Source organism: Hyperoodon ampullatus (genome assembly GCF_949752795.1).
Source record: "Hyperoodon ampullatus genome assembly, chromosome: 4".
Classification (NCBI taxonomy): domain Eukaryota; kingdom Metazoa; phylum Chordata; class Mammalia; order Artiodactyla; family Ziphiidae; genus Hyperoodon; species Hyperoodon ampullatus.
Window position 1 is genome coordinate 30,668,674 of NC_136917.1, and position 13,430 is coordinate 30,682,103.

Here is a 13,430-nt window from a genome sequence, read left to right on the forward strand (position 1 = left end):
GGAACATAAGTGGGTACAGACAGCTCACCCCATGTTGGGATAGAAAAGGACAGCATCACCCCTTCCCCTCTGCCAGCTGCAATGGTTATAGGCCGAGTGGCCCCAAAATAGATCACCCCACCTGTACCCTTTGGAGGGTGAAAGTGGGCTAGTGTTAAACATTACTTGACTCAGTAGCATAAACCAGGACTTCCCCAGCAAGCTGAGACATGGGGTCACCCAGCCACAGGGGACCCAAGCTAAGGAATGGATGAGGACCTAACTGCCACTGTCCAAAGGCATCGCAATCCCGCTCCCCACCCCCACCTTGGCCCTTCCTGAAGCTGCTACCGCTCTTACCGCAAACGTGCGGGTCAGTCTATCTGGGTATCACCTCCATTGGACTCCTCACCTCCACCTTCACCCATGATCCTCCAGCCTCACCTCCAGGCACTCTCCCCTCAGCTCCCTGGTTGCAGCAGGACCCAGGATGTTTTTGCAGGGGGTGTGGAGGAGTGAAGGGAGTCCAGATGCCAAGGCAATGCAGTGCAGTGCAGTGCAGTACAACACAATGCAGTGCAATGCAATGCACAGGAGAGGCACCGTAGATGGGGGGGTGGACAAAGATTTCTGGATGGAATAGGATGAGGTCTTTAGGCAGGCGGCCCTACAACAGGAATGGGGGGCTCTTAGGCAGTGGGTCCTGCAGCGGCAGGGACAAGGCACAGAAGGAAGATCCTGGTGAACACCAGTGGCTGGACCAAGACATTTGACCTTCTTCCTGCAGGCGGTGGGTAACCTCCGTGGGGCTTCGGATATGCAGGGGTGACGGGCTCTAGCTGCAGTGTAAGGGGCAGGGGGAGAGAGTCGGGAGTGCCTGTTTCTCCAACGGCAAAAGGCTCCATCCAACACCCAAGATCAAGCCAGGGCACCCTCCTGACCTGAAGGGCAAGGAAGGTGACCAAGCACCCCAGGATCGGGCCCTGAAAGGTGGGCACCATCACACCCACCTTCCAGGTGAGGAAACTGAGGCTCAGAGAGGTGACTTCCTCAAAGGTGTGCAGCCATTAGGGACAGGTCCAGGCAAGGACACAGTCTGGTTGACCCCAAACCCCTTGTTTTCTCCTCTATACCATGCCACCCAGGGGTCCCTGGAACTCAAAGTTACAATATAGGGGCAGAGACAGCCTGAAGTTCTACCATTAGAGACCCTCTAAATGTGGGCACTGGGTACTTGCATTTGGTCTTAGGGACCCATTCTAGCAAATGAGGGCTTTTTGCTAGAGCAGGCATGACTAATCGATTTCATCTCATGAGCTAATTCGGATCAGCTGGAGATGGCTTCCAAAAATGATGCAGTGGGAAGCATTCTGAGGGGACCATGGCTCAGGAAGAAAGAGCCCTGGGATTGAATAGAAATATCTGTCCCAGGCTCAGCATGAGTGGTGTTGTGTATGTTGGCTTAAAGAGGGAATTCCCTGGCGGTCCAGTGGTTAGGACTCACTCTTTCACTGCCGAGGGCCTGGATTCGATCCCTGGTCAGGGAACTAAGAGCCCACAAGCCACAGGGTGTGGCCAAAAAAAAAAAGATCATTGGGACCATCCTCCCCTGCCATCCCATTTTACAGATAAGAAAACTGAGGCCCAGATGTAGCACTCAGGCCCTGACTCTTCAGGCCTCCCACTCAGCCGTGACACCTTGTCCCTCCTTTCCCCACAGGCTCTGAGCCCAAGCCATATGTCCAGCCCTTTGACTCTGGAGCTGCAGACTCAGCCACAAAGAGCAGCGGTGGACCCTGGAGGCCTGAGGACCCAGACTTCTCCGCCATGGAGGATGAGCAGGCATGTGTCTGACTGCTGAGACGGGCAGGAGATGATGACGCCTGTGGCAGCAAGTACACTTTTTTAGCACCTGCAGGAACTTTGTGTGCATTATTTCAGGGAACTCTCATCAAAATATGGCAGAGTAGTTATTATCCCATTCTACAGATGAGAAAATGAATCCTTTCTGGAACAAGAAGAGGGAGGGTGGGATGAGTAGAGGGGAGGGTTGATGGATGGATGGATGGAAGGAAGGAAGGACTGACAAAAGAGATGGATGGATGGGTGGATGGATGGATGGATGAAAGAATGGAGGGAAGGGAGGGAGGGAGGAGGAAAGGGTGGCTAGATGGGTGCATGGGTGGGTAGAGCAATCAATGAAAAAGGAAGAAAAAGCTCCCATGGGGACCTCTGAGCTAGAACAGCCCTGCAGAGTGGTCCTAAATCAGGCTGAGATGGCCAAGCCATTATGTCCCCACATCAATCAGTCGTGGCCTGTGGACTGCCCAGGAAGGGATGTGATTTCCCAGAAGGAGACTGACAGCTGACAGCCATCTGCTGGCAGCCCTCCCCCAGCATCTGGGGCAGCACATCCTCACTGAAGGGGGGGGTCTGGGTGGCATTTTATAACACCCACCACACTAAGGAAGGAGGGTCCATTACAGTCAAACCATATGTAGGAAATTCTGTGTATCTGCCCCTGTCAATTTATAGAAGAGCATACTGGGGTCCAGGCAGGGAAAGAATTGGCCTAGGTGTCAGGGAGAATCCAGGGTAAATGAAGATGGGACCAGGACTCAAGTTCAGTTCTGGATCCTTCCAGGGCTCTGGACCTCTTGGACTGCAGGCAGTTGGGCAGATAGGATGGCAATGGAGGAAGCGTGTACCTGGAGAAGCAGGGAGCTCTGGGTATATACGGGGAGGCTCTACCCCACCACCACCAAATAAGCCCTGCCACCCGCATCCGTGTCCTTATCTAGTTGGTCACCAGAGCTGGAAGCAGCAGAAGGCAACATCTGCCCTTCCCTCCCCAAGCCCTGTGCACACTACACCTGTACAACCCTCAATTCTGTCCATGTCTCTCCTTCCTTCTCCACTGCCCTGGTGGAGGCCACTGTAATTGCTCACCCAGGTGATTTGCACAGGTGTCTTCACTGCTCCAACAGCCCTGCCCCTGTCCAAGCCTATCTGGGCTCTGCATCTTGCATAATCTTTCTGAAGGCAAATCACAGCCCCCCTGGCCTCCATAACACCATTGTTTGGAACTTAGAGATTAAATCCTTCCTTGGCCTACCAGGCCTGCTGATCCAACCCCATTCCCTCCCCCACACAAACCCCTTCAGCCATAAGGAAATCTTGCCAGTTTGTGGGGGAAGCACCGTGAGCTCTCAAACCAACAGGCTTCTGAACATCCTGTTCTCTTAATGTCTGGAACGCCCTCACCCAGAGCCTCTACCTAGCTAACTCCTACTCATTCCTCAGGGCTTCCCTCACTATCACTTCCTCCAGGAAGCCCTCCCTGATTTCTTCCTTCCTTCCTTCCTTTCTTCCCTTCTTCTTCCTTTCTTTCTTTCTTTTTCTTTTTCTTTCTTTCTTTTCATTGAAAAAGATATATATACTGATAAGATGTAAATTATTTTAAAATATATGCAACTTGACCTATATAGCCAGCTCAAGAAATCATTTACATGTCACATAGACACTATTTTATGTGGTTGGAAGTAGGGTTTGGGGGTTTTATTTTGTTACGGAAACTGTCTAAAGATGGTCTAACCTGTCCTAGTTGAGTTGTCCTTAGTAGATTTTGCACACCAATGATTACCCCAGGGTTTTTCCTTTTTTAAAAAAGGAATTCTTTATATGATCTGGCTTAGAATAAATCTTATTTTTCAAACTTAAAAAAAATTAAATTTAAGTTTAAAATAATAATAACAAAAAAGGGATTTTCTAAGTAGAACTCCAAACCAGAATTCCTGTCCCTTCAAACAGGGTCAGCTGGCCCCCCTTCAGTTCTTCTCCAGCCCATTTTCTAGAACATTCGCTCATCCTTGATTATAATCACTGGATTTAGTTGTCAGTCTACTCCAATTAGCTCCATCTGGCAGGGTCATCAATTTGCCCAAAGGGCCCTGACTCCTGAAGTATAAAAACAACAACCATGGTTGCAACAACCAATATCTGCTTCCATTGATCGAGGGCTTGCAATGTGTAAGCCTCATCTCATTTTACCTGCCCAGCAATCCTACAAAAAGGCAACATCATGCCCATTTTAGAGATGAGAAGACTGAGGCCCAGAGAGGGTTAGAAACTTGCCTAAGGTCACACTGAGCTAATAAAAGACACGTGAGGGATGCAAACCTTGACTAAGGCCTTTCTATCATTCCAGCCATCCAAAAACTGTCTGTACCTGTTATTTATTTGCTCTTTTGTTTGAAATCAATTCCCTTTTTACACGATGAAATGGAACCAGAGAAATGATATGCTTGAAATTGCCTTGGTGTGCTATTTTTTCTTAATATACAAGGAGATAAATAACTATTTACATTTTTTATAAACGTTGATCCATGTACTATCTCAATCTGCACACAGCAAGCCCTTTGGTAGAGTGGAATTCCTGGGACATCTCGTCTCTGGGTCTGCCATTGAGGGGGGATCCATCCCTCAAGGTTCCCCAGGGTTCTGGGAGCAGGAACCTGGATTTACTGTATCATCTCTGGGGCATCAGGGTCAGCATACAAATGTTTAGGGAGATGCCTGGGAAGGCCCTCAGTGGGCCGGCTCCCATTTCTGACCCAGGAAATGTTAGAGGAAAGATACAAGTTCCCCAGCAAAGGACAAAGCCCCCTCCCTCCCCCTCCATCTCTGTACCTGCCACAACTGCCCACCATCCCCTTCCACCCAAAGCTCTGGCGGGGTTCCCACTTCTGCCTCCTGTGAGGGAGCCCAGATGTAGGAGAGGGAGTGGGGAGGGCCCGGCCCAGGCCAAGAGGCTGTCCTGATGTATTTATATTTACAGGAGGATGAAAACCAGAGAGGCAAGGAAACTTTTGGGGCCATGGCAGAGGAGACAGGAGTTGGCAGAGGTTACCGAGGCACCAGGGATGGGATTGGAGTGATCTCGGGAAGGCTGCCGCTGAAGTCATAGGAGAACCAGGGGAACCTGGACCAGCCAGGGCCAGAGATGTGGATTTTTTGAACGGAGACTGAAGAAGAGGGACCCTGGTATATGAAAGATACAGGGAGGAAGCAGCAGGCAGAGAAGAAGCAGCCAGGGAGGTGGGGGGAAGCAAGATCAGTGGGTGCAGACACTTCCCTGGCAGTGCAGTGGTTAAGACTCTGCACTTCCATTGCAGGGGGCATGGGTTCGATCCCTGGTCAGGGAACTAAGATCCCACATGCCACGCAGTGCAGCCCCCCCCCAAAAAAGGTCAGTGGGTGCAAAGGAAAGATTCAAGACCATGGAAAACAGTATGGCCGGGGCTCAAAAAGCCAATCACAGAATTGCCGTACGATCCAGCAACCCCACTTCTGCAGATCTACCCAAAAGAGGTGAAAGCAGGGACTCAGACAGACATTGTACATCCATGTTCATAGCAGCATAATCCACAAGAACCAAAAGGTGGAAGCAACCCAAATGTCCATCAAAGACTGAATGGATAAGCAAAATGTAGTTTTGTTTATATCCATACAATATGGTCCATCCATACAATGGAATGTTAGCCTTTAAAAGGAAGGAAATTCTGACCCATGCTAAAATACGGATGAGCTTGAAAACATTATGCTAAGTGAAATAAACTAGACACAAGAGGACAAATATTGTACGATTCCACTTATACGAAGTCCCTAGAATAGGCAAATTCAATAAGACACAGTAGAGTTGAGGTGACCAGGGGCTCAAGGAGGTGAGAATGGGGAGTTACTGTTTAATGGGTACAAACCTTCTTTGGAGGAAGATGAAAAAAAGTTCTGGAGATGGACAGTGGTGACGATTGCACAATAGTGTAAATGTACTTAATGCCACTGAGTTGTATATTTAAAAATGGTTAAAATGGTGAAGTCCATGTTATGTATACTTTACTACGATTTTTAAAAAGAAGGAAGGTGTCAAAACTGTAGAAAGCTCCAAGTGGGGGAGGTGAGAGAAAAATCCAGACCCTGCATAGCTCTTCCACCCTCATTCCACGGCAGGTGTGGACACTGCCACCTGCGTCCTGCCAGGCAAGATCCGCAGTGACCAAGAGCGTGGCTCTTGGCTGGCAGGTGTTTTCCACTTTCAATTAGCTGCTTCTCTGAAAATTCCGCACACCAAGTGTTAGCAGGGACCTTCCTGTTACCCCTCCCCTAGTAAAGGCTGGCCATGACCGGCCAAATGGTCCAGGGATAAATAGGGTTGCAATATTGAGCAGATAAAATTAAAGGATGTGCAGTTAGACTTGAATATTGTAATGTTTGGAATCTACTTACACTAGAAAAAAAATTCGTTGTTTATATGAAATTGGAATTTCACTGGGCGTCCTGCATTTTATCTGGCAGTCCTATCCTGGGGCCTCTTATAGAGCTCATGAAGGGGGCCATGTCTCCTCAGTGGGCCCTTCAGGCCACCAATTGGGACAGTCCATCAAGGGCTGCCTGAGCTCACATAGATGTCTGGGGTCACATCTCAGGGTTGGTTTTGCATGGAGCACTGGTAGAGGACTCCCCACCTACCCACAAAACCCTGTCTGAGGACAGTGCTAACAAAGGCCTGGAAAAGGACAGTTCCTGTCCTGCAGATCCTGACAGCCCAAAGGAGGGATACCTTATTTAGACTGGAGGAGTCAGGAAGGCAGCCTGGAGGGCATGCCCAAGCTGGGTTTTGACGGGTGAATAGGAGTTCACCAGGCTGCCTCTGGGGGACTTGGGAGAAGAGATTCTCCAAGGAGAGGAAAAAGCAGGTGCTCTGGCTGGGGAAAAAAAATGACAAATAGAATGACTGGGAGGGAGAGAGAGGAAAAAGAAATAGAAGAGTAACAAGGGTAAGAAAGAGGATAGAGCTTTGGATCCAGACAGATCTGAGTTTGGGTCTGGCTCTGCGGTTTACTGACTGTGTGGCCCAGGACTGTGTGGTCCTTTCTCCTCCCTGAGCCTGTCTCCTGATCTGGAAAGTGGGACAACAACGCCCCCTGGTGGAGCTGAGGTGGGATTAGGGCTAACACCCGTGTAGTTCTGGGTGCAGATTGGTTGCTGCTTTGGTGGATGTGACAATCATCGTCTACCCCTGTGTATCTTCCGTGTCTAACAGCGCCTAGCACATCGATGCCTCATGGGTGGGTTGCAACGTGAGGCTGCAGACGGGCCAGAAGCGGGAGGCAGCCGACCCTGGAGCCCTCTGCACTGTGCTCACGAGCTCAGGCTTCTGCTGTCCGGGAGCGGAAGTTATTGCAGGGGATTTAGGAGCGCAGAGGTTCCAGGCTACCCTCTGGTAGGATGCAGCAGGGCCGGAAATAGGGGGAGGCAAGCGAGGTGCGGGGTCCGAAACTGTCATGTCTTAACATTTTGATAATTTGCTCATCATGGACCTCTTTGCACTGTATTGAGTTCTTTTTAAAAATATTATATTAAAGTATGATTTTCTTTATTCCTGAGTTTTGGGGCACCCCCTACAATTTTGTGTCCAAGGTGAGTGCCTCACTTGCCTCACCCTAGGCCTGGGAGGGAGACTTAGGGTACAGAAGACCCATGAGTGCACACCCTAAGCATCCCCGGGAAAAGACTAGCAGCCCCTTGGGACTTCCCTGGTAGTTCAGTGGTTAAGACTCCGCGCTTCCACTTCAGGGGCTGTGGGTCCGATTCCGGGTGGGGGAATGAAGATAGCGCATGCTGCGCAGTGCGGCCAAAAAAAAAAAAAAAGAAAGAAAGACTACGAGCCCTGACACTGCCTGAAATTCCACCAGTAGCAGTAGCACCGAGGATAATTTACCTCCGTGCAGCGCTTTTACAAACTGCATTCATAAGCATGATCTTACCTGAGGCTTAAAACAAGCTGGGTGAGTCGACAGGACAGGTTATTTTGTCTGTTTCATAAGACCGTCAGACAGAAATTCAGTAAGGGAGGTGGAATCAGGTCTGCCAGCCCAGATTTCTGGCCCCTTTTGGGGGAATAAAGCCTTGAAGGACTGCGTTAGACATTACACTGAGGGGACCACCCCCATTCTACCCCACCTGCCACTAGATGGGCGCTGAACCCAGGTTGGACGAGAGGGGGATGGGCAGCGTCTGCGAGTTGGGGGCCTCTGCTGCCCTCGGTCAATGCCTTTTCCCCATCCGTCTCCAGGAGGATGGAATTCCAGGGCTGCTTGGCAATGGCGAGAGCTCAGAGGACTTCAGCCTGGACTTGGGGGAGCTTCAGGGCAGTGAGTATATCCAGGACCTGGGCCTTGAGGTCCCTTCACAAAGCCAGCCTAGAGGGGCCAGGGGCAATGGGCCCCCTAGCGAAGAAGCCGGAGAAGACTCGCCCTTCTCCAGCCTGGCAGGGTCCCAGGGCCTGCCTCGAAGACGCAGCTGGGAGAGGTCGCGGAGCTGCTCTGAGACCTGGCAGAGGTCAGTCGCCCCACCTGCTAACGCCTTCCGGGACACACCCCCAGGGAGACCAGGCCACGCTGCCCCCCTGCCTCTCTGTCATCTAGCTCAAGGGCCACCAGAGGTGTCTGCACTGTCAGAAGGCAGCCCCAAAGGCCCTCTCTGGAGATGCAGGCCTGCACACAGAGCCCATGTGGGCACATGAATCTGTGTGCATGGGTAAGCACGCACACGCTGAAGGAGCGTGCACCAGCCCAGACTGGAACTGCGTGAACCCGGCAGGCAGGCTCAGACCTAGATGTGCACACCCGCCCGTGCACCCTGGGTGTACACGCCCACGCTCAACATGCAGGCGTGCACCCTCCCCCTGCTCAAACCCAGGGAGGCATAAACATGTCACTTGCACATGCGTGCACAAAGCCACAGATGCACTTGTGATCAAAACAGATGCGTGCTCAGTGCCACCCACAAACCACAGTAGTAGCCCCAAACAGTAGAGAGGGGTGCTTTAGCTGCCCCCTCCACCCCTCACAGGTCCCCCCAGATAGAAATCCAGTCTGTGTAAAAAAAAAACAGTGGGAGGGAGGACTTCCCTGGTGGTCCAGTGGTTAAGACTCCGAGCTTCCAATCCAGGGACATGGGTTTGATCCCTGTAGGGGAACTAAGTTAATACCACATGCTGCTGGGCCAAAAAAAAAAGGTAAAAAAACCCAAAACACAAAAAAGAGTGGGCCCGCGATGCAAATGGAACTTCAGCATAAAATTCCCCAGCCAGACTCCCCACCCACCTCTCTGGTACTGGGAGAGCTGGACCCCTCTCTGTGCCCTGTCCCCACAAAGGGCTACCCATGGGTTCCCTCCAGGCCCCCATGCCTCACATGCTGGAGCTGGGGCAGCAACCATGTGGAAGAGACCCGACTCCCTCCCTTCCTCCACCAGGCTCAGCCTCGAAGCCTCAGCTGCAAATGAGGGGCCCTGTCTCCCTCGGACACTGGCCAGCCTTGCTCTGAACCTGCCAGGAGAGGGCCTGCAGGCCTGGACCAAAGGGTGTCTGTCTGGGGGTGGAACCCCCCCAGAGGCACCAAACAAGGTGGGTGCAACCTGCAGCCACCCCGGATGATAACACACCTGTGGGCCCAGGAACTGTCTCTGCAGGTTCCAAGGAGTGCCTTGCCCATAGCTGGGGGGACTGCTTTATCATGGCAGGTAGAGCCCGTGACTGGGGAGTCGCTGGGTCCTGAGATTACAGCCCAGACCTGAAGGTCCTTTACTGGGCTGGGATCCTTGGCCATAAGTGCACCCCTGGGCTGGGGAGCAGGGGCATGTCTCTGCATCTTTGCAGCTGGAAGAAGGTGCTGCCTGTGACTGGAGTTTGGAAGTAGGGAGGGCTCGTCTGGGATTTTAGCCCAAACCTGGGGAATGCATGCTCGGAGCTGTTGCCTCTGCCTGGAGCATCTTTGCCCATGACCATGACCTGGGGGGAAATTACTGGCCATAGCTGGAATTTGTGGCTCAGAATTCCAGAGCTCCAGCCCACAGCTGGGGCGGGGAGTTGGTGGTCCTTTGCAGGACTGCAGCCCATGGCTGGGGAGGGTATGGCTCCAGCCCTCAGCTGCTATGGAGTCCCAACTCTGTGCTCATGCCACATGGCTGGGGGCAGCCCCTGTCTGCAGCTGAAGGCTGGGGACCCTCGACCCGGCGAGCCTGCCTGCAGCCTGGGCTGTCTCCAGGCTTAGCGAGATGCTTATTCCCTGCAGGAATGTGACAGCCCCGAAAAAAGAGTGAGGTCACGGTCAGTCCCCGTGTCCTTCGATGAGATCAGCTCCCTGGAAATCTTTCCGGCTTTGGAAGTGCCCGCTCCAGCGGCGGTTCAAGGTAGCCCAGCCTGGGGGTTTCCTTCATTTAAAACAAGTGGAGTAGGGGGTTTCTGCTGGAGGGTCCCCTGGATGGGGCTGGTGGAGGGGGCTTAGGGTCCCCTGGACAAGAACTGGGCAGAATGCTGAGGGGGTGGGGGGGATTCCTGCATCATCTGCCCTTCCCCCCCCACCCCCAGGGATCCTCCAGCCAAGGTGGACACAACACTGCAATGACCCGCAGGGCTCCCCCTTCTCCCTCTGACTCTGTCTCTTTCTTTATCTCCTTCTTTGTCTCTGAATCTCTATCTGAAGAGCTTGTGTCCCTCTGTTGTCAGACAGACCTACAGGCCAAACCGGAATCTACCACTTTCTAGCAAGTTTCTAAGCCTCCTTAGCTTTCTCGCGGAGAATGAGACAATTACTGTATCTCCTTAGGGTCACTTGGAGGGTTCACTGACCGCATATGTGTAAAGCGTTTAGCCAGTCGTAAGCAGTCATGACATGCCGAGGACACTTCCATCCCTGGCTCTCTGCCCTCTTTTCACCTCTCCTCCCCAAGAGTGGCAAGCCACATCTGGACAGTCTCCATTTCTGCAGGGGTGGGTTTAGGGGGCGCCATGCCGGGCTGGTCCTGCCCCAGGGCCCCCTTCATGCCTGTGCCTCTTGGGGTGGGGGCTGATTCCAGGCCTGGATCCACCGGTGCTGGAGTGCATGGAAAAGGACCACGTAGAGCCAGATCATGTGTGAGTGTCCGCCCCTGGCTCAGGGAGGGACCCCCTGGACAGCCAAGGAGTCAAGGCTTGGGGAGGAGGGACGCAGGGTGTAGCATCACTGGCTGTAAGTGACCAGCCACTGTCCCCCTAAAATAATCTCGATTTTCTCTACCACACCATCCTTCTCCCAGGAGAGGGACCCAGTCCCCTCAGAAAGGCTCTCGACAGCATGGGGGAGGGGCTGGGGATCCAGTTTAGGGGCTGCATCAGGACCCGGGACCGGGTAGGATAATCACAGCTCACCTTGGGGAATGTCTGTCATGTGGGGCAACTGTGGGCTGTTTTTATCTGCCATTGCAGGCTGATTGCCCAGCAGGTGCTTCAAGAACTCCGACAGTACCATGGGTAAGTGGAAAGGGGGCTAGGTGTGAGGCAACAGGTATGTGAGGGCAGATGCGGAGGACAGGTGTAGGGGGAAATTGTAGGGGGACAGGTATAGGAGTGAACAGGCATGGTGTGAAGACAAGGAGAAATGGGAGGAAAACGGTGACAGGAGAGGTGGGAGGACGTCCAGGTGTGGGAAAGGACAGGGTGCAGAAGCAAGCCATCAGCAGTCCATGCCCTACCTTTGTCCAAATGGGAAAAGGTACCTCTTTACCAAAATACTGCCATCTGTTAGAAAAACTTCCTGACATGCTGATTTTGTTTGACCAAGTCCTGTTATCACCCTCTGCTGGAAAACCCATCTCAATGACCACGTATACAAGCCCACACATAGAGGGATGGTGTGATCTCAGACATGGCACGGGGGGCACACCTATCCACAGGAGCCCAGAGGGAGGGGGGCACGAGAGGGGCACCTGCGGGAGGAAGGAAGGGCTGCTGTGTCTGTCCCCTCTGGTCCTGCAGGGCCTGGCAGAGGGCTTCCTTGTCCGTCAGCCCCGGAGGAGCCCACTCAAACCTCACCTGGTTTGAGTTCCTGTCCGAGTGAGTACGCAGAGCTGTTGGCGGGCCGCCACTGGATTCCCACAAGAGGTTACTGTGGGCCCTGAGCTGGGGGCCCCGTCCTCTCACTGGAACCGCCAGGGCAATGGTGGGGGTGGTAGCGGGGCTCCTCATATGCCCTGGTAGGGCAGAGGAGGGCTTCTTGGAGGAGGTGACAGCTTGAGCTGGGTTCCGACGGAACAGTAGGAGTTCACCAATACGAAGAAATGAGGATGGGGAAAAGAAATCGGTGCCTTCCTCAGGAACGGTGTCGGGATGGGGCTGGGAGGAGGGGAGGGAGGCGGGAGTCAGCAGAGGCCAGATCACACCTGGGAAGCAAAGGAGCACAGCTCTGTGGTGAGCGATGATGGTGAGCAATGAAGGGTACAGACTGGAGGTACGGAATCTCCCTCCAGGGACTAGATTCTGTGGGGGCTGGGTTTCTTTGTCCAATGACTTAATACATATTTATTAAATGAGGGTGTGCCGGTCATCCAGGAGAGGCACGATCTGGGGCTGCAGCATTGGATGGGAAGAGGGAAGCCGGGTTTGACAGATATCCCACAGGAAGAATGGGCAGGATTTTAGGCTGATGAGATAGGAAGGGGGCATGAATCAGAGGGAGGAGGCTGAGATGGACAAGGCCCATCAAGGGACCTCAAGTTGGAGACCATGTCACCTTCCCCTCTGCAAACCTGGTCCCCAAGGTTCCTGAAATTTGCAAACCTCTGTAAATATTTGTTCAGCGAATGAGTGAGTGAGAGAAGGAGGGAGAGACTTAGGGACCACAGCAGGGGTGAAACAGGATGAAGGGGCCTCAGGGAGACAGACTCCAGGTGGATCCCAGAAGCGACCTGCAGGACTGGCTCAGAAGGGCCTTCTGGGTCTGCTGCGCTCTCCTCACCAAATTTTCTGCCCCTCAGGAGCGGGGACAGAGCGGGGAAGATGGAGAGAAGTGACAGGAGTGCCAGGGTGAAGCGCAGACTGAGTTCCCTCCGATGTCGAGTCACCAGGCAGAAGGAGAAGGTCAGGGGGCCGGGCCAGGGGTAGGGGGGGCAATCCCCCTCTGCCTTCTGCAGCTTGTCAGGGTGCCCCTGGCTCCAGATCTCTATGATTCGAGACGAGACTGGATGCACAGGGCATTCTAAGGCCCACCTCTGTCCCCAACAGGGGAAGAGCCCAGTGCTTCTGAAAGACAAAGGTCAGGATGCTCGAGAGTGGAAAGAATGTGTCAACGGGCACCAGCTGGCTCAAGGAACCTACTCTGGACACTCCAGCTGCCCGCTGTGTGGCAAAACTTTTCTGAGCTCTGGTAAGTCTGGTGGCCCAGCCCATCCCCTCGATGGCAGCCACTTCCTCTCCTTCACTTCCCCTAAATCGTTCTCATGGCCTCCTTCGCTCTTTGCATCCTCGTCCTATTTCACCCTTTCTAAGCTCGGACCAACCCTGGCTTCCTGGATGTCACCAGGGATCCATCCCTAAGAGCAGGGACCATTTGGTTAGCTTGCCCCCCCACCAA

The 13,430-nt window shown here is 53.1% G+C and overlaps 1 protein-coding gene across 1 annotated transcript in view; it reads left to right on the forward strand.

Moving 5' to 3' along the window:
* The window catches only part of ARHGEF18 (Rho/Rac guanine nucleotide exchange factor 18), a gene marked incomplete at its 5' end in the record, with an annotated part of 91,549 nt that overhangs the window by 13,813 nt on the left and 64,306 nt on the right, over positions 1 to 13,430 (forward strand). Inside the window, 9 exons of the mRNA XM_079703778.1 lie at positions 1,700 to 1,821; positions 8,114 to 8,379; positions 9,298 to 9,448; positions 10,116 to 10,233; positions 10,900 to 10,957; positions 11,288 to 11,332; positions 11,837 to 11,914; positions 12,835 to 12,937; positions 13,082 to 13,223. Of these exons, the coding sequence (XP_079559904.1) occupies positions 1,700 to 1,821; positions 8,114 to 8,379; positions 9,298 to 9,448; positions 10,116 to 10,233; positions 10,900 to 10,957; positions 11,288 to 11,332; positions 11,837 to 11,914; positions 12,835 to 12,937; positions 13,082 to 13,223 (1,083 nt within the window). The remainder of the gene's footprint in view (positions 1 to 1,699; positions 1,822 to 8,113; positions 8,380 to 9,297; positions 9,449 to 10,115; positions 10,234 to 10,899; positions 10,958 to 11,287; positions 11,333 to 11,836; positions 11,915 to 12,834; positions 12,938 to 13,081; positions 13,224 to 13,430) is intronic.